The following is a 23,894-nucleotide window of genomic DNA, read 5'->3' as shown; positions in this document are numbered from 1 at the left end:
AAAAAACCCACTAGGGAAGCAGGGAAACTCCGTTTTGGTCTTTTTTTTTTTAACCAGAGTTTAGCTCTAACTTTGAATAAAATTTCAAGGACGTTGATTTTTTTTAGGAGTGTTTGATTAGGTGGAGATAAACTCAGTGGGAAAGTCAACCTCCAGGGCCAAATTTGAGAACCCCCTGGACCAATGAATGGCAATCGCACCTTTGAAAATGATTATTAATGTAGTCTGACATTAAAATTATGAACTTTAATCATTTGTAATATAGTCAAAACCAAATTCCTTAAAATCCTGAAATTGCAAGAACTACAGAAATATCTATGATAATAAACGTGCATTAAAATAATGAAATCAATTATGCATTAATGATCTTATAGTGCAATTATTTTTGCATTCATAATGAAATCCATGGAAAACCATTTTAGTGTTCACGTTAAGTTCACATATGCTTACCTGAAACTCCTGATTGAGTTTATTTTCTATCCAGTCGGTCACGTGAGCAAAAGTAACCTTTCTCTCACCCAGTTTAGGCCGAGCTTTCAGTTCCAGATGAGGAGGACTTCTGAAACCATACCTGAAATAAACAAACATCCACATATGTCGACATGCAAGTCTTTACTCTGAAGACATTATTTCAGGAAAATGTTTTCCTTTTGAGGTCTAAAAATCTATATACTCAGTTGTACAGACAGTGGCATGAAATATCTTGACGTAAACTGAATAATGACCAGCAGATGGCATACTAACAGCTTGTAGAATGTCCAGAGATATTATCAGACTTCTGTGCAGTGGAAATGTGAAGAGAATATTGAAGGAAGTGCTATACCATATCCTGTCTGTTGGAGGTGGTGGAATGTTGACAGCAAGTGTTCCTCGACACTCCTGAACCTCCACCGTCAGGAGCAGCGGCGTATTGGACACCTCCTCGATCTTCTTCTTAATGAACTCCGTTTCCGTGGCTTTCTGGAAATACTTAGACTTCGCAATCTTGTCCACAAAGCGCATGATTTTGCTGGGTCGGTGTCCCCCAACATATCTATGAAGAAAAGAAGCCACAAGCCAGTTATTATACAACATGTTCTGCCAGAATACATGTTATCTTCAGGTTTGCGGCCATTTTTAACTACAGACAAATTAACAAGGTAACAATGTCCCAAATTAAACACAGAAGGAAATGGTAAGCTCCTCAATCTCACCCTTCCACTCCTGGAATTTCAGGCACTTCCACAGTATCTTCCTCATCAGAAGATCCTGCACTCGATGACTCTTCATCACTGTCGGCCAGGAAGTAAGTGCGTGGTCTGGTTCTGGTCCATGCACAAAGACAAACAAAGGCTTTTAGGCAGCATATTTCTATGATAACTGGCTTTCTGAAAGCAAGGGAATTTGCAAAGCTGCAACACAGCTATACTAGTTGACAAACTCCACAGCTGATACACAGTCGAAAAAAAGTATTTCTTCGAAACAAAGATGAAAGGTCTGTTCTGAATACCAGTGAGCTATAACACTTTTAGATATTGTAGGTATGTTTCACACACAAAGACAAAACCACAGGTATAAGTTGTGGTCACAACCAGAATGCAATGTGATGCTCATTCAAGGGCTTGGAACAGAACTTTTGCAAGCACATGCGGGGAATTGATGGTGTTTCAGTTTAATGAACTGAAACGCAAGGAGCAAAAAAAGCAGATGTAGTGCACAATACATTGAGAGATTTCAGAAAAGCCCTGATTCAACTCACCATTAAGAGTTCACATCCAAAAAGAAATCAGTCCAGAGGAAAGAGTAAAAAAAAAAAAAAGAGTAAATGATAATTACATCCAACAGAAAAAAATCTCCCATCAAATAAACACAAAAAAAGGCAGCAGCCCAAATATTTAGAACAAGAGATGAGGAACTTCTGAAATATCACTCTTACCCTTCTTTTCCCTGTTCTCCAAGTCCTTCCCCCTCCTTTCCCAATCTGGTCAGGTTCATCTTGGTTTCAAGAGTCATAAGAAAGGAACCGTTGTATGAGATCTCCAAATCAAACCAAAGGCCTAAAGTACAAACGGATATTCAAACAGTAGTTATACAGCGGTCCCAACATTTATTTGGTCACATTTCCAAATTAATGCCTCAATGTCATTGCATTTACATAACACAAATGTGTTATTTGCGGTGTCCCACTAATAAAACAGAAGACTCTTACTGGAGAATAATCATTTCATGGACCGCTCATTGTGATTCTATAACTTTAACATTTTGAAACAAATACATCTAAATTATATTACTGATACTTTTTCATAATTTCAAACCTGCAAAGCACCACTTTCCTTCATATTTCTCCGATTCTCTGTTTCATCAAATCAAGCGGTCTGGATTTCTGCACCCAGCATGTGTTTACACTGATTAAATTCATTCATGAGTCGCCAGTGAACCCCTGGCAATCTTAAAAGCCATGCTGTCATGATGCACACTTCCTCCTGAGTGAGTGAAAGGTCAGTACTTGAGTTTGCTCCACTCTGATTGGCTCAGAGTCACACTGATCCTCTGAGCTCAGTGGGCTACTTCCTCGATGACGAACGAGAAGTTTAATTGTGATTTACCAAATCACACAGATTCACTGTAGGGGTGCTGCTCCAGCAATACAGTGCAGATATAGCTAGACTGTGGTTGAGGCACATCTAATGGTTTTGCAGCAGAGTCCACAGTAAATGATTTTAGTATGTACAAAAAAATATATTTTTTTTTAATCAGCAGTAAGATAAAGAGATGAACAAGATCTCATGACACTGCTGAAAGAACCAGACTTAAAGGGTTTGTTCACCCAAAAATGAAATTAGGCTATGTTTTACTCACCCCAGAGGCATCCTAGATGTATGTGACTTTCTTCTTTCAGACGAATCCAGTCAGTGTTATATTAAAAAAAGGTCTTTGATCTTTCAAGCTCTATCATTGCAGTCAACGGGTGTTGCATTGCTTCAGTCTAAAAGACATTAATTAAAAAGCGCCCTTCCGTTAAAAAAAAAGAATTGTCTCAGACGGCTCTGGGGAAGATCATTTTTTAATACAACTCAGACTGGATTCGTCTGAAACAAAAAAGTCACATAAAAAAAGTCACGAGTAAAATGCAGCCTAATTTTCAATTTTAGGTTAACTAACCATTTAAAGTAAAATTTTGCTAGGCACAATGTGTGTAACTCCATGTTAGGCATCCTGTGTGAATGTAACCTGATGATTCTTGCTATGGGCCACTGTAGGGTGCCAAAGTCTTCTATGAGTGATTTCTAGCATTATACGCAATTAAATGTGTACCCTGAATGCAATTCAAGGAGCTTTGGATAAAAGTGTCTGCCAAATGCATAAACCGTAATGTTGCTATCCATGTGTTGGATTTTAGAGTGTACCATATGTATATGTATTAAGGGTTAGGGCCACAGCCCTGCAGAGTTCAGCTCCAACCCTAATTAAAACTCACCTGTCTGTAGCTTTCTAGTAACCTTCAGACCTTGATAAGCTTGTTCATGTGTGTTTGATTAGGGTTGAAGCAAAACTCTGAGGGCTGCAGCTCTCCAGGACTGACATATTTTATAATTATATATGTGTATGTGTATATATATATATATATATATATATATATATATATATATATATATATATATATATATATATATATATATATAGACATTATAATGATATTTTATCATACATACATTTACCAGGTACAAAAGATCAAGTCATGGGCAAATCAAATCTTTATAGAAAAAGATTAGGAACTGATGTATTCAGTCCTGTTCAACTGAATAAAAACATCATTTGCATCTTTTTCTTGAAACTTGAAGGATACCACCACAACACCATATGACTGAATTATGTAGCAACCACATTAGTCTGCATTAATAACTGAATTATTAATGGTTCAAGCCTCCACAACTAGCAACGGAGGCTTGAAATAAGATCAAAGTAATTAGTCCTGAGCACAAGAACATTTTAAGGACAAAAAATGATAAAGGGTTAGAAATACATAATCTGAACAATGTCCTAATGTGCAGTATTGTGCTTTATCTTTCAATAATTTAAAGGCTCATCGTCAATTATTCCTTACATAATCCACAATATCCCACACCCAACAAGCAAACTAGGTGCCAGAGTGTCTGTGGAACTACCTAAACTGAAATTAGCAGCAAAGACACACCAGCAAGATAAGACCGTTTAAGACCCAAAATAATTTAAGACAAGACTGATACACCCTTTTAATCCTATAATTTATTGTCTGCAATTTGAATGTTTGCAATTATAATTATTCCCTTTTATAATTGGTTTTAGTCTAAACTCTATAACCTGTTCTTTGGTGTATTGTAGGTTAAGTATTTAGAGGTTTTAGGGTTTAGGTAAAGTCTTGCTTGTATGCAAACATTGTTGTTTGTAGTTTATATTCATAAATTTGAGCCCCTAACAATGTTGATTAATTCTGCATACCTGATGTCTGAGACCAAGCACTTCTTATCTTTATTTAATCATAAGTATTCATAAATATTTCCCCTTTTGAGCTAATCATTTTTCCTTTAATAGCAATAATAAACATAAATCAGGATCACAGAGCTGGCCTTACCTCTGTGATCCACAGATGGTTTGGATGAGCTAAGGATCTTGGGAATAGATATTCCCATGTCCAGCTCGGTGAGGGTCAGTTCATTCATGAAGTATGGCAACTGTAATAATAAAGACACTGAATTACTGTTTTAAACAAACATGCAGTCAGACAATCTGGTGTAAGATGTAAATCTGTACTCACCCTGATTTTACTCAGCTTTTTCTGGATCTTTTTGGAAACCACATCTGCCCAGTATTTCTCTCCAAGAAAGTCCCAGAAAATGCGACCTAAAAGTGCATTGACCCAGGCTTCAGACTCAGACTCCTGCTCTTGACTGGCTGGAAACTATGTGACAAACACAACGATAAATAGATCTTCATTAAAAAGACACTAAGTTAAGGTAAGGTCACAGACTACAGAGAGCAGATAGCACTATACTATTTCTTTTTTGACTGGCAATGATGAGCAATTTCAATTTCTAAAAGATCCCCCAAATATCACCCAAAATATGCCAAAAAAGGCCAGGAGTTATGGGTTACAGTTATTGGTAAATGCCACATACAATTTAATATGTTACATACAATTTTGAAATATTAAATTTATTTTACAATCTCAGATATTGGTTATAGGTTTATAATTAAGATTTACAAATGCACTGGCTAGTAAATTTTATCCAGTCACATCATCTGTTGAGGAAAAGTCATACAAGTCTTGTGTTACACCAAAATTGTTCAGTAAATGTTTACATTATTGTTTATGCATGTTGTCTTATTGGATTTTGTTTTTAAATGAAAGATTGCTTTTAGGAAAATGTACACTGTGAAATATATTATGTACCTTTTTCACGATTCCCGGGCTGCTTCCAGCACTCTGAACAGGGCTTGTGGTTGGGCTACCTGCAGACTGGCTGACATATTTGGCCATGTAGACGTTGTATTCCAGAACTTTCTGTTTGACACTGGCATCAAGGTCTTTTTGTCTGGGATGAGACTGGAGCATTTCATCCAGACTGCCACGACTGCTGCTGCGGCTATGGGACAGACAGCCTGCTGAGAGAGATAATACTACTTCATTAATAAATAATAATAAAAAAAAAAATAAAAAAAATAAACGAGAATAAATGTATGAATAAAAGTGTAGCCCATTCAATGGTCCTTATATAAGAAATTATATCTATGGAACTTTTTTTCAAAGAAAACTACATTTACTTATTTTTTTCATGAAAAGATTGCAATTGGAGCAAATGGGAATGCAAACCATTCTGTGTTGCAGTTTCCATTTACAACAAGTTTACCCAAACATGATGACTTCCACTTCTGAAAAGTATCTATTGTGCCATCATTGCAAATATACTTTTACTTAATAAAGGAATTAAAGATTTGAATAAATGACCATTTATAAATGTTTTACTTGTAGGCAGCCCAGAGGGCTTCTTGGCTTCGGATTTTGGCTTGGACACAAGTAGCATCCTTCTGAACCATTCCTCTTTGTCTCTTCCTGTTCTCCCAAACAGGTACAGCACAGGTTCTGTGTGCACTCTCTTAGGTTCCTCACTAGTGCCTACAGCCTCTGGCCGGTCTCCTGCTGCAGGGGCCTTCTCCTCCGCAACGTCAGACTTATCTCCCTGCACTTTGGCCAGGAAGTCATCCTGCTTGGCCAGCTCAATGCAGATGGGATACTTCTTATTCCACACCCTTTTCCTGGCCAGGCTATGAGGCACCAGGTATATCTGTAATCCAAGAACTCAAATCTTCATATAGTATGCATGTAAAGGGTTTAATAAGTTTCATTTTTGAAAAGCTTTGCAAAACATAAAGTTAAGATTTGCAAACAATTTGATGTAGCATCTCAAACGAATGTACAATTATTCATTGAAATATTACTAAGGTGCCCTGTCAGCAACATTTGAAATACTAAAATTCTATGTCATATTCTATGAATCTATTAAAGCCAAAGAGACATTTTCAAACCTTAATTTACATTAACAAAATACTAAATTCTCTAAAAAACAAAGTTTGAATAGGGCCTGTACATGAATTGCTCTGGGGTAAATTAATTGCTGTAATTCAATGCAACAAAACAGATTGTGCACTGATTGATCGTGTCTACCACTCACCTTACTGTTGGTGAGATCATAGATCTTCTGGCTAACATAGGTGACATCAGGTTTGAGCTCACTGAAGGTTGCCCGGCGGGGAATATTGCGGTTAGGTTTGGACAGTCGCAGGACAGATCCCTCCAGACGCACATACACAGAGTGAGTGAATGTGGCGTGATACGTCTCAGGGTCATAGCTGTGGATCTCATTCATCCAACCCTGAAAACATAAGCATAGAAATTTTACAACGCAACAAATGGCCCACAAAAAAAAAAGAAAAATGAATTAGTAGTATTAGTAGTATATAAGGGACCAATCTCAAACTACACTGTTGGGTTACAAGCCAAACCATTATGTCATGTCATAATACAGCTTGTACCTTCTATGAAACATTACATGTTGAGAATGCAGTTTTTCAACAAATGTGTTCAAAGTTATATATGATTCTGAATAATAATAATAAAATAAAAAAATGATTCAACATATTTTTTTTCTTCAATATAAAAGTCAATAATACGTGATTATTTTGTTCTCAAACTAAAGTACCACTGTGTTCAGTGACACAGTTATTGTCTGGTGTATCATCTGAGATATACCTCCATCAATACAGTATGTTTGTGTAGGAATGTATAGGTGACCAAATGACTGTTCTGTTGATTAGATGTGATTGTATGTTGTTTCAAAGAATAAAAAAAAAAAAGTGTGACAAAATAAAAGCATTGCCTGACCAGGACATGCAATTAAAAACATAACAAGGAACTGGTAATGACAGCCTCGCGGGCAGCGGGCTGACATATTTAGCTCCGTTGTGCTTCAGTCAACCGTTCCTGATCCTGCCCCCTCTCTTTCTGGCACTTCACTTTCGGTCAATTAACTGTCCTATCAAAGTAAAGGCAAAAATGCTAAAAATAAATAAAAAATACATGATACACTACAAGGCCAAAATGAACAAACTAATTACAGCACTGTTAAGTAAACAAGTATGAGGAAGGGCTGTACTGACTTTGTTGGCTGAAGGATGGGCAGTCAGATGAACAAAGGTAGGCCTGTTAATATTATACAGCTCAGGGCAGGCAAAATAAAGACATACCACACATTACTCTCTTCCACTCAATCGGTCAGGTTAAACTGATATTGATAAGACTAATAGCACCACTAGTGCAAATTAAAATAATTTAATTTTCACCAATTTGTTTGTGCTAGTAAGATGATTTAAGTCCATTCACCGCAAGAACAAAAATTATAATATAGAAATATTTTAACTTAAGTAACATTTTTACTATTATAACTATTTCAGCATCCACCATAGATGACAACTTTGTTTATTCTAAGCATGTGCTGTAGACTGCAGTTATGTGCTGCGTTAATATCACTGCAGCATGTGCTTGTTTAAAATTTGATGTATTTTAACCATTATCGCTGTTCAGCTTGGGGAAAAAAAATTCACCAGTATAATGAATGTGTGGTACTTTTATTAAAAACATCCCTGAATGTTCTAAACCTCTTCATTTGTAAGATTTTTCTTCAATCAAGGACTTAGCTAACGATAACGATAACAGCTTTACCAAAAAACATGATCTGGTGCCTCTTGGCTTCAGATGAGTTTAGATAAATGCTATGTAAGCAGAGACCAACAGACTAAGTGATGACGATGAAGATAATGAGCCTGATTATGAGCATTCCTGGCTGCTACCAAGTAGTTCATTCTGACATAACATCACTGTGCTTTTATTTTCAAACTGAAATCTCAGTTGGCCAGACAACAATTCATCTTCACTAAATCATGAATATATTTATGTCTGGGAGAATGTGAGCATGAAGATGGCAATTTACACAGTGTGTTTATGAAAGCTTAGCTTAAAGGTGTGCTACAATGTGCTCATAAATGGATGACGAGGCAATATTGTTGCTTGAAATAAAGTGGAGGCTTAGACCCAGAAATAGTATTATCAGAAGGTCTCAACCATCTCTGGAGACACCTTATTTTATATTGTTACTTTTCCAAAAACACTCTCCATGTCCTGCATGAAACATGACATCAACAACATCTACCATGACCTAGTATGACTATCAAAGTGTGACTATCATGTGATCATCTTCCATTTCAAAACAAGCAATGCAGAGTTGACCAGATCATTTTATAATCAGGAGAAGCCAAAAAAGGCCACACTAGATAAGATGGGAATCAGTTCCCAGTATTGGAACAACCTCTTTTCAAGGCTCTGGTTAGCTCTTCACCTTAGTATGATTTTAATCAACTGTCAACTCAGGAAGCAGTCTACCCACACCATAAATAGCTAGGTATGAAGTAAGTGTTATAGCAAAATGAAGTAAGTGTCAACAACAACAACAGACTTTTGCAGTGTGAGGCAGAGAAGCTACTTCAGGGTCAATGCTTATTGGATTAAAAAGGAGACACTAGACTAGAGATCTGCGGCCGTATTCACAAAACATCTTAAAGGTCCCCTGAAGTGGCTTGAAACACACAGCCTTATTCTATGTGGTGTCATAATTTCAACTGAAACAGGAAGAGAGGGTGAGACATATCAAGAAAGCCTTGCCCCCTTTATAAAATAGGCAAAGCGGTTTGTTTTCATCTGCTTGTGCCAAAGCCTTTGAGCTTGGTAAAGCCGCATTTGACAGCCACAGTCTAATAGATTACCCCCCTAGATTCAATTTGAAACTCTTAATAAAACAAAATAGTGTTCAAAATTATGCTAAAGCTGTGTACCGTATTTTCTGGACTATAAGTCGCACTTTTTTTCATAGTTTGGCTGGTCCTGCGACTTATAGTCAGGTGCGACTTATTTATCAAAATTAATTTGACATGAACTGAGAGAAATGAACCAAGAGAAAACATTACCATCTACAGCTGCGAGAGGGCGCTCTATGCTGCCAGAGATGCTGCACAGTGTTCCTGTAGTCTACACTGAGCAACATATAGCGCCCTTTCGCGGCTGGAGACGGTAATGTTTTCTCTTGGTTCTTGGTTATAAATAAATGCGACTTATAGTCCAGTGCGACTTATATATGTTTTTTTCCTCGTCGTGACGTATTGTTGAACTGATGCGACTCATACTCAGGTGCGACTTATAGTCCAAAAAATACGGTAGTTGTAAAACTTTTTAATATATGCACTCGTGCATATGATCCGCTCTGTGTGATCACGTCTCTGCACTGGAGCCAAAGTCTGGATCAGACTGTGCGCGCTACCATGGTTCGTGTGAAACCACACCTCATTTGCACCAATCGAAATCTTATTTAAACTGCCTGAATCGTTCCCCATTACCTACATTGGGCACTACGAGGCATTCACTGTACATTAAATACTACACTGTGAACAAGTGACCAATATCAGCCTGTGCATAAGTGTTTATTTATAGTGCAGGGGGCGGGCACTTCGGATTATAGAGAACATTTGATTGGTCAGAAGATTTGATGAGAAGATGAAGTACGTTGTGACGTCAAAAAATAAATGTTGAGCCGTTTTGGGGAAGTGACAAACTGCAATCTTTGAATGCTTATATCATCTAAATGCAAATTGTGTCACTGGTTTGGAGCAAACTGCCTTATAGATAACCTTAAGGCTAGGGGTGCATGATAAATATCGTCCGATACACATGCATCTACACAGAGCCGTTGTTTACTGACTAGCTGCGCAAATAAACGCTGATAATGAACGTGGATTTGCGCATTTAGTCAGTTAACAACGGCTCCGTGAAATAACAGCTGCTCTATGTGAAATCACACACCTGATGGAATTTACCTCTGATTAGAGAACTGACTTTACTGACGAGATGCGCATTAATTATCGGACGATATTTATCATGCACCCCTACTCAAGACTATCATATTGATACTAACAACCAAAAAAAATTATTTCTCATTTCATGGGGACTTTAAGGCTAAAAGAAACTCATAGCTTTCCAATTTAGTAGAAAATCTTTAAAATAATGTGTCAGTCCTAAATTTAGGACTCTTAAATTTTTGCTCTAAAAGTATTTCACAAAGCACTTTAGCAGTAAAACTAGCTAGTAGTGAAGAGTATGTCTAAGTCACTAAGACCAAGCCACAAACTTTTATAAAATGATGGTTGCCGGCAACTGCCTCGGAACAAAGATTTCAGAAAAACTTGATAATGAGCTTTTAAAAAGGTATCACCTTTGGTCTTGAAGGTTATTCCAACTCCAGATTTAACTTTAGTTGTATGCTTGTTTTTATGAACCAATTGGGTAAGAAGTAACAGCTGTTCTTCTATTCAGTTTGCTTGTTTTTTTGTTTGCATGTCTTGCTATCAGCTAGGGCTGCACTATATATTGGAATTATCTAAATATCGCAAATTTAGGCATGCGATATCTGAATAATTTTTTTAATAGACTAGTTAAATCAAAACATTGCAAAAAGTTTTAGGTAGATGCATATAGCAGATAATAGCTTGACGTTAAAAAGAGTTAAGTGCAATAAGTTGCAGAAAACAACCTTTTGTCATCTCATCTTGTATAATGACATTATACTGGATTTGTGCAGTCAGTCTTAAAGTGACAGCAGCCTATAAATACCTGCTGCTGAACATGCTTTAAATAATAATATCAAATTTAATTTATACAGTGAACACTATGCAGTGTTATTTAATTCTATGAATGAATCCTTAGCAGAGACTCCTTCCCTATCAGCCAATCACTGTGTGTTTATTAAAGGGTTAGTTCACCCAAAAAATTAAATGGCATTAATATGACTCACCCTCATGCCGTTCCAAACCCGTAAAACCTCCGTTCATCTTCAGAACACAGTTTAAGATATTTAAGATTTAGTCCGAGCTCTCGGTCCCTCCATTGAAACTGTGTGTATGTAATACAGTCCATTAGGGGTGCTCCGATCACGATCGGCCGATCGTTATGCGCATCTCGTCAGTAAAGCCGGTTTTCTAATCAGCGGTTAATTCCATCAGGTGCCTTATTTCACATAGAGCAGCTGTTACTAAACAGAGCCGTTGTTAATAGAGAAGATGCGCAAATACACTTCATTTTCAGCGTTTTTTGGTTCATCTTCTCAGTTAACAATGGCTCTGTGTAGTAACAGCTGCATCAAAAATACACTTCCACTGCAGCGTATGATATCCGGTTTGCGAACGAATCATTCGATGTAACCAGATCTTCTTGAACCAGTTCACCAAATCGAACTGAATTGTTTGAAACTGTTCGTGTCTCCAATATGCATTAATCCACAAATGACTTAAGCCGATAACTTTTTAAATGTGGCTGACATTCCCTCGGAGTTAAAACAAACCAATATTCCGGAGTAATTCATGTACTCAAACAGTACACTGACTGAAGTGCTGTGAAGAGAGAACTGAAGATGAACACCGAGCCGAGCCAGATAACGAATAAAAAATTGACTCGTTCATGAGTCAAGAACCGTTTCTGTCAGACAATAGAAACCAGAAACCTTTCTGGACATGGACAGTATACCGTTCACACAGCTTCAATGGAGGGACTGAGAGCTCTTCGATATATCTAAAATATCTTAAACTGTGTTCTGAAGATGAACAGAGGTCTCATGGGTTTGGAACGACATGAGGGTGAGTTATTAAAGCTGCGGTAGGTAACTTTTGACGCTCTAGCGGTTAATAAACAGAACTGCTTGCGTCTTGCGGAAGAACATCGTAGCCGAAACTACTTCTCTCTGTTTATGTCTATGAAGAATCACAAAGGTACTGGGTTACTCCGCCACGGTACCCCCGAAGCAATCTAAAATAGTCTGAATATAAACACTTATAAACAATATATAAACAATTATAGGTGCACCCTAGTGATTCAGGACACGCTAAAAACACTGTTTGGAAAATGGATTCATGGTGTACTCGCTTATTATATACATTTTTCTACATTTTGAACACAAACAAATCTACGGACTGCAGCTCTGATTGGTTGTTTCTTACCGGGAACTGATGACTTTCTGCAAATGGCAATAGGACCACTGGGAGGAGCCAGAGGAGCTTGATTTTTTTCACAGATTATCGGTCTCATATTCTACTGTCAGGACATAATGACAGGTTTAACAAATATGTAAAAAATATATTTTTACAAAAGTTACCTACTGCAGCTTTAATGACATAATTTTGATTATTGGGTGAACTAACCCTTTAAGGAAGCATGCTGACATCATCCAGAGCAACAAGGTCAACCCCACTCTTGCTTTTATGCTTAAGACTTCTCTGTATTCCTTAGTAAAAGTCTGTTTCAGCAGCTTTGTGAATAAGTTTTAAAAGAAAACTTTTACTGCTGTTTTGGAGAACTCTTCGCTATATGATACAATGTTTTGTGAATATGGGCCCAGCCCCAGATGATAAATACATGTTGGCTGCCACAGTAATGGCAATATGCAAAAGGATCTTTAAAGTACGTGTTGTGCGTACCAGAAAATCTGTCATGTCCTGCGCTGTATGATGTATGGATTGCAGTGCTTATGTTAAAATACTAAGTGTCAAATAATACAATAATATTTTAAAACGTGCTCTTATCATTCTGTAAACAAAATCCTATGAACTTCGCCCAGATCGGGAGCTGTATAAGCATGTGTGCTCATCTGTTTTCAATGTAGCCAAAGTCCCTTTAAGACAAGCCATCTTTGAAATGGCAATGGTCCCTAAGCTTGCGATTAAACTTCAAATTTAAATCACCAAAAAAATGACATCAACTGTGTCATAAATATGGTTTATATTGCTCAAATTGTATTATAAAAATCATATTATTCAAGCAAGATCAGGCAGTGTGCATTCGAGCAGGTCTCAAAATGCTGACTGTTTCTATAGCAACTGCGACTTTTAATGGCAGCTGCAGTGACGCACTGATACGCATATGATCAGAACTACGCACAGCTCCCGCATTGCTCTCCATTTGAAATGAATTACTTAGTCTGTTGCTTGTCTGAGATATTGGAAAGGAGGCTTTACACTTGAAAAATGATGTATTCCATGGTGGAAATAAAACACTTTGTGATGTTAATTCATGTTCATTTCGTGCTTTAAGTAAATATGAAAAGACAATCGGCTCACATATTTGAAGTGATGCAATACAGTGATCTGTCATGACACATTAAAGAGTCACAAAATGGTATTTAATGTTTGAATTTCTTTACAAATTCCTGCAAGATTCCTGCAACATTGTTTCATACCAGAAGTAATGTGCTCTGTCTTCTCTGTTGAAGCGTTGTTAGTTTTCTCTTTGGTCTGCAATATATTTTTCACTGCGTGAGAACATGAGTGTAGTGTTTGTTGGGAATAGCAACAGTAACTAAGGACGACTTCTCTTACATTCTGTGTCAAATTAAAAAGCAAGAACATGGACTTTGAGAAAAAGACAATCTGCAATTTTGGGCAGTTTGTGATTACAAAAGGGCATTATATAAACATTGACTTTATACTCTTTTACTTTTCATTGCTATCATTCAGCATTTGTTGTTGTTTTGGGTAATTTAGCATTTTCAGAACAGAGCCAATGAGGACATATTTTCCAAGCAAAGCCTCCATATAACTGGTATGATCAATTATCTCCAAAAAATCATGGTGAAATGCACAGTGAATAAAAATATATATTGAAAAATATATATAATAAAAATATATTGTATAACTTCTAGTTCTTTAAAACTACACCCTTAACAACTGCACAAGAATCACCTTTGACAGCAGTGTTGGAACCCACCTTGTAAATTGTTGGTTCTTTGATATCCAGAGGATCCCTGTTCCATTTCTCTCTTCTGCTCCAGCTGCTGTGACGGCCACATGAAGATCTGCCTTTTGCTGACAGCCACACCACCAAAATTGCTAGCATGAAACCGGCCACCACTCCAATCAACACCCAACACACATATGTAGGTAGTGGCAACACAAAGCAACCGTAAACTATAGATATAAGAAGAATCAGTGCGTTGTGGGGTACTCCTGGAGGCTCATCCTCTTCCTCCTCCTCTTCCCCTCCTTCAGTAGGTTCCTCACTGCATCCCCCTGTGCTCCCCCGTCGGACCTGGGATGAATGAGGCTCTCCTCCATCTAACTCTGTGTCAGTACAGAGTTCAAAGTCTTCGGGGTATAGCTCGCAAAACTCTTCATCTTCTTGACGAGCAAGCGTTGACATAAAACACCTGTCCAATCCGAGAGAAGGTGACTTGTGCAAAGGCAGCTCAACAGTTGGCCCCTCAAGAGGACTTTCGCCCTCCAGGTCTTCCTCTTCCTTGATGCAGTAGTTATTGTTGCTTTCTGAGTGGCCATTGAGGGCTGACAGGTTGGAAAGTTCAGAGGCGCTAGAGGAAAGGTTTCTGGATCGGTAAGAGACACCTGCAGTTGTGGACATTGAAGTGTTTGCGCTGATGCCAACAGGTTCCTCGCCGATGATTTTGCTGAGCAGCTGAAGCGGCTCATACATGACCTCTGACAGACGGCGCTTTGTGTCTTCAATACGTGCCTCCATCTCCTGAACTTTGAAGAAGGAGCGGCTATCGGGTGAGGTGAGGGGGGATGAGGGAGCAGTTTTGGAGTCTCCACTGGTGGCAGGAGCGCGAGACTGGGTGAAAGGTTTGAAGAGGTGCAGATTGAGCCGGGATTCTAGAGGCCGATGAGTCGATGAAGCCTCTTGTTCGGATCGAGCCGTGTCTGTAGACAAAGACTTAACCAGTGTCTTCATCAATTGCCGGTGCCTTATTGGCTGGGGAGCAACCTCACGAGATTCCACCTCAGTGGAAAGGGACTTGCCTAGACTGAGGAAGGGCTTTGAGGGAAGGCCAGAGGTCCTGGCTGGGGATGAGCAGGAGGAAGCTGATTGGGTGGAAGGTACCAGGGCAGTCGATTTCTGTTCAGAGGGCCATGAGAAGCTAGCTAGACTAGAAGTGGACGTGCAACCCAAGCTAATGGAGGGGTGCTGTATAGCCAAGGCAGAACTGTGGGTCTGGGATGACAGTCCTGTGACCATGTCTGCTTCCAGTCCTTCAGAGATTAGCTCCTCACTGGCCTCCTGAGCTGTGACTACAGTCTGATCTTCAGGTTCAAGGCCAAAAGGAGAAAGAGCTAGCCTGTAGAGGTCCTCTTCCTCCTCTTCTTCCTCATTTCCCTTGGCAGAAAAGTGTATGGTGATGGTATCTCGGGAGATTGAGCGCTGCACCTGCACCTTACGGGCTGCTGAGGATCGAGAGGAGGAGGAAGAGGGGCTTGGTGTGTCTGCATGGCCACCACCCTGACTGGTCATGGCACCACTCAAAAGAGCTCAGAGCCTGTGGGTGCAGAGAAGAGAAAGGTTACAAATAATACACAATCGTCACATCAGTTCATCCCCATACTGAAAACTTAACAAAAAAAAAAAAAAACAACAAGCTAGTTCAGGTCAGTGTTTCCCATTAGTTTCCTAAACTGTGGTGGCCCACCTTCACAATGAACTGAAAACAATTCTCATAATAATATTATAAAAGTTCTCTAACAATGTGTTTCGTGCCATTGCTTCGGCAATCATGTCAATGGAATTAAAACTGTGATATGGCTAAGTGCAATTATCAAAACACAAAAGGCTGCGATTTAAGTTTAAAAAGTAAACAGTTTGTTGATCTAAAACATGTTTCTGAGTGAAGCCAAGCAATGACTTTATTTACACACCCGCAGCTGATGCTCTTAGTGTCTCAGTTAGTACAGGAAAATGTAATCTCTACATGTACTGTGAGTTCAGCCTGCATCTGGAAGCGGCATGTACCATTCACTTTACTTTCATATTTGCATAGGTCATAGCATTTTACAATGACAAAAGACTGTTGACCTGTTGCCACAGAAACTTACAGGTCTACAGTCCTTAACGCTTAACAAGGGTGACTTTTTTTCTGTTACTTAGTCTTTTGGCTTATTCTGGCACATTCATATCAATGTTAATAACCACATAAATTGAACATTTCAATATTTATTTTCTTCTTTATGTGGACTAAGACTATCAGCTAAAAGAAGTCTGAGTCCACTTTAAAAGCCAGGTACAAATAAGCTCAAAGTTTTTTGTAAACCCTGTTCAAAATGGTTACTGAAAAGGGGATGGAGCGCTTGATTTTTTAAAGTAACCCAAGTTGATGAATTTTAAGTGTAGAAATTTTCCCTCATGAAGGGTCTGAGGACTGACAAATTACTGTGAGAAACACTGCTACTGGTAACAAACAAATGGATAGTTTACCCAGAAATTACAATTCTTGTTTTTCTTCAAAATACATTCATTGACTGGCATTGAAAACTGTGTGTGCTTTTTGGAGCATCAATATTTGGAAACATTAATTTCGAATATATATATTTATTTATTTTCCGCTCTAAAAATCTTTGTGCTCCTCTGAAGAAAGTCAGTCATACACATCTGGGATGTAAGAATATTATTACAATGCATTTTTAGGGGAACTACTCATTTAAAAGACCACTTAAAACTATTACTGGTAACTAATACAAGGAAAATGTTCAAGTTTTTTTTCCGGCTTTTGCTGATCACCCATCATTCAAGCTAGTTTACCTGCAACCAGTGTAACCAGTTTGTGCACAATCCACTTTGTGGTGAGTCAAAGTTGAGAATTAAAGTGCTTTATTTTATTTATTTATTTTTATTATATAAAAAACAGTACACCAAATTCTAGACACAAACTAAATTTGACTTTAACTTGACAAATCCAAAAACAAGACACTCACCAAAGGAGAAGGTTACATAAAAGCCCAATCTTGACATCAGAGAAAAGGAAACATGTAGGCTATTCACACACACAATAGAACTAATGACACAAACAAGGAACACCTGAGCACAATCAAGAAAGGAAAGGGAAACTTGAGGGACAGGAAACAATGAAGAAGACTGGTATGTGAACATGAATAAACTTCAAACTAAAAGACATGACATAATAAAAGACATGAATCAAAACAAGAACAAAACTTAACCAAATCAAACGTGACAGCACATATCTGAAACCACTACAAGTGGTCATATATTGAGAAATATTTTTTTCCCTTGCTCTTGACGCATGAGTCATTGTGCAATAATACTGTAAGTTTCAGAACTCCAAACTTCCCTGTTAAAACAAAAACAGTTCTAAGTTGTGTAATTTGGACACTACCATAATGCCACAACATGTATGTAAGTAATCAAAATTAACCCCTTTTAATATTGTGCACATCCCGCTTTTTATTTTCTCATTCATTTCATATGATTCATGCATCAGCAGACAAACTCTGGTTTTCTACTCTCTACACAAGGGAAGAAGATTATTGTTAAGTCAACAGTGGCAGGCAAATTGCTGTTAACAGTTCTCCCAAAGGACAGCTGGTCTTTGTTCAACAGGGAGGAGAGCTTAATGATTATTAAAGGAAATAAATACAACTTCTAAACCAAAACTTGTCCTGCTGTCACGGCTGGCCACACTCTGGAAATGCATCAGAGTCATATAGTTTATCTCCCAACATCTAAGAACCTCAGTAATTACCCATATTTCCACTGATTACATTTGGCAATTTGACCTGTTTTTCTACATATAGCAATGATCTCTATGAGCTGACTAAAACTGCCTTAAGAATATATAATAAAGGCAGTCTTTGAAGGGAGTCACTGCTGGGACGAGAGCTGTTTGAAGCTTCTCACAACAAGGAAAAGAATGGGAGCAAAAGAGAATGCTGAATTTAAAGCTGATCAAAGCAGTCAAGGGTAAAGCACTAAAACAACGACACCAAAGAGATGAGACATCACATCAAATATACTTCCTCAACTGAGAGACAGAGTGCTCAACTAGGGCACAAAGCCAGTTATACTTTTTATGATTTCAAATGAACTAAAATGTACTCTATGTAGGCTCTTTACATGACCTTCCAACAATACATATTATCTATCTGTCTGTCTATCTATCTATCTATCTATCTATCTATCTATCTATCTATCTATCTATCTATCTATCTATCTATCTATCTATCTATCTAATCTATATATATCTATATATATATATATATATATATATATATATATATATATATATATATATATGGGTGTAACATGACACAAACATGACTGTTTGGTGCATACCTCGGTTTTGACATCACAGTTTGGTGTGGTTTCAGTACAGCGGGGGAAAAAATCTAAACATAAAATTGCTTTTTTAAATTAAATTAATTGATTGTTTACTGAACAATTTGCTCTTTCTTTAAAGGTCCCATTCTTCATGATCCCATGTTTTAAACTTTAGTTAGTGTGTAATGTTGTTGATAGAGTATAAATAATATCTGTAAAATTATTAAGCTCAAAGTTCAATGCCAAGCGAGATATTTTATTTAACACAAGTCGCCTACATCGAACGACCAGTTTGGACTACATCCCTCTAGTTCCTGAAGTAATGATGTCACTAGAACCATTTTTTGACTAACCTCCGCCCACAGGAATACACAAAAAAGGGGACGTAGTCTTGTTGCGCTCCGACTGAGAAGAGGAAGAATTGCGTTTATAGAGTATGTTTGTCGCCATGTCATCGAAACACTGTTATTTTCATCTCGGAGTCCAATCACCTTTGTTTGGGCTTCCCAGGGACGCTGTACTTGGAGATTAATGGTTACAATTTACAGTTTAACTCAGTTCCCGAAAATTATAATCCACATGCAAAACTATGTGCAGCACATTTTGCTGAGGACAGTTTGCTCAATGTCAATCAGTTTAATGCCGGATTCGCACTAAGATTATTCTTGAAAGATGAAGCAGTTCCCTCTTTGTCTGGAGAAGGCATAAGTTTATGGACCACAACCGGTAAGTGTATTTTATTATTTAAGTTGGTGCGTTTAACAGTTTCTGTAACTTATTACACAAAGGGCAACGCTGTTTAGCTTTGTTAACTAGATGGTAGGGATGTGCAAAAAAATTGAATGCGATTTTCATGCGCATCTCGTCAGTAAAGGCGTTCTGTGATTAGAAGTACATCTCCAGCACATGCTTTCAGATCAGGGTTGCCAGGTTTTCAAAACAAATCCTGCCCATTTGCTTCCCAAAACTAGTCCAAAACTAGCCCAATCTTGTTCCAGGAGGGCAGCGTGCGCTAAGCTGCTGTCGAATCACAACACAGGAATCGCTGGCCCAATCAGAACTTGTTGTGTATCTCTGAAGGAGGGACTTTATAGAACAAGGAAGTCATCAACCCGTTTTTATGACAGTGAAAATAGCGGTATACAGATAGATGAATTGTGTGAAAAATACTTTTTTTTTTTACACACGAAACATGAACACGTTATATTGCACACTGTAAACACAATAAAAGCTAAAAAAAAAAAGTGACTTTAAATACATTTTAAAATATGCCTCAGCTTCTGCTACAAACTATAGAGAGCCCTTTTACATTACTATAAGGTTACAATTAACAAGAGAGTCCAAACTTAAATTTAATTACTATTTATTTTTAAATATAGTAATCTAAAAAACACTAAAAACACTAAAAAGTGTTTTTTTTTTAAATGACCTTTTAAATTATATTTTATTTGTTGTAGAAATATATACATTTACAAATGTGGCTGTCATAACTTGTTTCATGACAGATTTATTTAAACATACATAACTAAGACATCACTAACAGGTAAAGTAAAATATAATTCCTCCAAAATGGAATTTATTGTTTGAATTTCCTGACAAATTTACATAATTTAAAAGATGAGACTGTTTCTTATCAAAAGAAACAATATATAAAACTGGAATTTTCCAATGAAGTTCCACTCGTGCAGTGTTTAAAACTATGCTGTGTCGAAAGACCCATACTGATTACACCCCTATTAGTATACTATACAAAAAACATTGCTTTTAACATCTGACAACAAATTACGAAGTAAACATTTTGAACCAAAATTGCATCCCATTAGGATCACTGAGGTGATGGATTAGGCAATAACAGGTTGATCATTTAGTGGGTGAAAATATCCCTAATGGTTCATGAATAATATCTTACTAACATACTGTATCTGATTATTTTAACATAGATGTAGGGTGGGCAATAAAAGAACAGAATGTCAGGTGAAATCACAAACTGATTACTACAGAATACAATCTACTAAATATTGTAGTAGTAAAATTAATTGAACTGAAAAAAAAAAAACAAGTTTGTCAAAGCTGTTGTGTAGTTAATGTGTAGCTGTGGGTAAATGAGAAAATGACACTAGTGTAATTAATGAAACTTACTTAAAATTGAGTATTTAAGGCCTGGCTATACTTCATTTCTTACTCCGCTCCGTCTAGCGCACAGTTGAGTGTGCAAGCCATTCAAATTACTGCATACTCCATTGACTGTGAGCTTCAATGGATGTGTTCGTTGTGCACACTAACTACTAGACCTTCTGAGCACTCAAAAGACTCAAAGTCCATGTGGTCAGCTGACTGTGCTTATGACGAAAAGTATGTCACATGCACTGTTCACAAGACGGAGCAAACAAGGACAAATTTGTACTTTGGCCTTTAAGCCCAAGTCGTGTATGTAACAGTACAAAGAGTCTGTATTCATTTTAACCATGTTGTAATGTAATATTATGAATAACATAATTTATACTGTGCACTGAAATGTATATGGCTTTAGGTATGTGCTATATAAACACAAAGCAAAAAATGAATAAAAAATTATTCAGTAAAAAAAACAAACAATTAAATTAAATAAAATAAAAAAAAAACATGCCACTTATGGTACATGATGCTAGATTTTATTTTAATCGGCATTAATGACAGATAATGCTCTTATCTTCTCAGTAAACTATATGCTGTTCATTTTAAGAAGTTTTGAGCTGTTTTATGTAACCTAGTTTTAAAAATAATAAAAAAAAATATTTAAATTGTTTTACAGCATTTGCCTTACATAAAATTTCTTATACAGTCAGTAGGTTAGTTTCTTGCCAAGCAACACATGGACGGCGCTACCATAATACTGATGTAATGAGGTGCAAGGTGTGTGTTTGTTTTTGCAATGGCTTATCACTTCGCTCAGTCAATCAAAATCAAAGCAGGATCCATTTGAGTATTACATTTTTAAAAAGTCTTCCATATTTAAAGTACAATTTACTGACAGATGGCAAAGCACATTTTAAAAGAACAAAGAGAGAGAGAGAGAGAAGACTCTTTTACAGCATTACAGTGCTGATTTGCATTACTGGCATTGATTCAGCACTCACATTCAATTAATGTGAACGTCCAGTGCCAATCTCAGGAAACATCAGAACAGTGCCAGACACAAGAAAGACTCACCATTATAAACACTGACATGATGGAGCAGGACATTACTGGATGCAGCAGAAAACTGACACTGGATGATTTGACTATTTCATCACTTTCTGAGAATAAAAAGAAAATGTTACTTTTATGTTGGTACATAGATTCATGAATTTAAAAAGTAGTTTGATCACTACTTCTTTGTTGTTTAAAAGATTAAGGCAATTCTAAGTTTGATAAAATGTATCATTTTTGGATGCTAAATCTTTGAATAGGAGCAATGTTAATACCTTGCTGTACAACCACAGCTGCACGGATGTGTTAATGTCATGTGACGTTATCTCTAAAACATTTATGAAAAATACCACTATACTTGAAGGATATAACTAGGATAGAATGGTGAGATTTGCATGTTGAATATGTGTTTCCACTAAAAATAGCTAAAATATGTTCATCTTATCAGCAAAACTGCATACATTTAATTTGATTTGAATTGTTTAAAACAATTGAAATACTATTTGGCCAGTGTAAAAGAATGAGATCAACTAAAATATATCTGAGAACTACTTTAAACCATTTTGTTTTTATTTACATTTTCATACATTTATTATGAAACAAAACAAGGATACAGGCACAAATGGTATTATAGTCCGTATCTCATATTTCCTTGATGTCTCTGTGTTAAACATGGTGTCACGTGCATGGGAATTTGCATGAAAATGATAAGCAGATGAGGTTATGCATAGTAAAACTAGGCATTGTAAGCTCCATATATGGTGATTTTGGGGAGAGATATAAGGAGATTTTTATTTTAGATTTTTGCTGGTTCTGGCAAACATTTTTATAAAAACTAGAAAACTTTTGTGCATACGCAAAATCTAGCTTTTGTGCCTACATACACTTTTAGGATGAAATCTACGGAGTAGATTTATAAAGTTTTATAAATGAGACCCCAGAACTTAAAAACCCCAGAACTCCACCCAAGATATCTGAGATTCATGCACTTAAAGTCAACATGATACCAAGCATTCAACTCAATCCAATTAACATCTGTGACGCACTTCTATGTGAAACAAGATATTCAGCAATGAAATAATGTAGGGCTGAACTTGATTTATCAGGATCTGACTGGATGGTGGTAAGTGCATAGTAAAATGGAGTCGGTACTGAATGTGAGTTTGCAGAGCATACTGCCAACCACTTGTGAGGTGGATTTCTGACCGGAAATTAGAGGCTAAACGTCAAGTTCATCCTCCAGCACTTCTCCATGTATCACACTGGTGACATTTAACTTTTTAACTATACTTTTTTGTTGTTATTTTTTAAATCTTTATTAACATATTGCCATTAAATTTAAGATATTGTCCATAACAGCCTAAACATACATTTGCCTTTTATTAATTATGAACCTGCACAGGAAAGTATTGCAAACAGCAAACAATTTTACAAAATTACACCAGGAAAGTGTACTAAAAACAGTAAATTGTTGATAAAGCGGACTTTAATTCATTGGCTAGAGAAGCTTCAGTCACATTATACCATTTGAACACTACCAGTAAAGATTTTGCTTGTGAAATTCCTATCAGTCTGGTCAGGACACAATGCCATAATAAATTAAATTACTGGCGCATACAATGCACGATGGGTCTCCTCATGGGAGCCCACCAGGCTGGTACAACTTCTCACTGTTACTCACTGTGTGTGTGAGGGGGTTTCTGAGACTGTCTAATGGAGCAGTCAGGAAGCACTAATGTAGTCTGTACACTGCGGAGTGAAGAACAGGATGCAGGACAGTGGGAGATGGCCATATTCAGCCCACAGGCCACAGGAGGTGCTTGTGAACGAGCTGAAAAGAATATCTGAGATCTGCAGGGAGCGTTTAATCTCCAAACAGAGCAGATCAAAAATAGATTAATCTTAATACAGAACATACACTGTTCATACAATATGTGAACAGATAATACAAATCAGCAAGATGCAACAAAACAGAAGAAACAGAGTTCTAGAGATAAGAAAGATA

General features: G+C 37.1%; 1 protein-coding gene across 8 annotated transcripts in view; it reads right to left on the bottom strand.

Annotated features, from left to right (window-relative positions):
• tex2 (testis expressed 2) overlaps positions 1-23,894 on the bottom strand; it is a 40,680-nt gene that overhangs the window by 2,558 nt on the left and 14,228 nt on the right. For 2 of the 8 annotated variants that reach the window (XM_026208366.1, XM_026208363.1), the window contains 10 exons: positions 14,372-15,932; positions 6,690-6,890; positions 5,984-6,302; positions 5,411-5,622; positions 4,775-4,918; positions 4,592-4,691; positions 1,916-2,036; positions 1,194-1,304; positions 824-1,033; positions 451-571 (listed from right to left, as the gene is read on the bottom strand). In XM_026208366.1, coding sequence (XP_026064151.1) covers positions 451-571; positions 824-1,033; positions 1,194-1,304; positions 1,916-2,036; positions 4,592-4,691; positions 4,775-4,918; positions 5,411-5,622; positions 5,984-6,302; positions 6,690-6,890; positions 14,372-15,907 — 3,075 coding nt within the window. In that variant the 5' untranslated portion in view covers positions 15,908-15,932. Of the gene's footprint in view, positions 1-450; positions 572-823; positions 1,034-1,193; positions 1,305-1,915; positions 2,037-4,591; positions 4,692-4,774; positions 4,919-5,410; positions 5,623-5,983; positions 6,303-6,689; positions 6,891-14,371; positions 15,933-17,361; positions 17,496-20,860; positions 21,011-21,910; positions 21,933-23,894 lie in introns of those variants that run through there. The other 6 variants (XM_026208367.1, XM_026208364.1, XM_026208365.1 and 3 more) reach the window with 6 other exon arrangements.

Source organism: Carassius auratus, chromosome 28, assembly GCF_003368295.1.
Source record: "Carassius auratus strain Wakin chromosome 28, ASM336829v1, whole genome shotgun sequence".
NCBI classification, from domain to species: Eukaryota; Metazoa; Chordata; class Actinopteri; order Cypriniformes; family Cyprinidae; genus Carassius; species Carassius auratus.
This window is presented reverse-complemented; position numbering and strand designations above follow the sequence as displayed.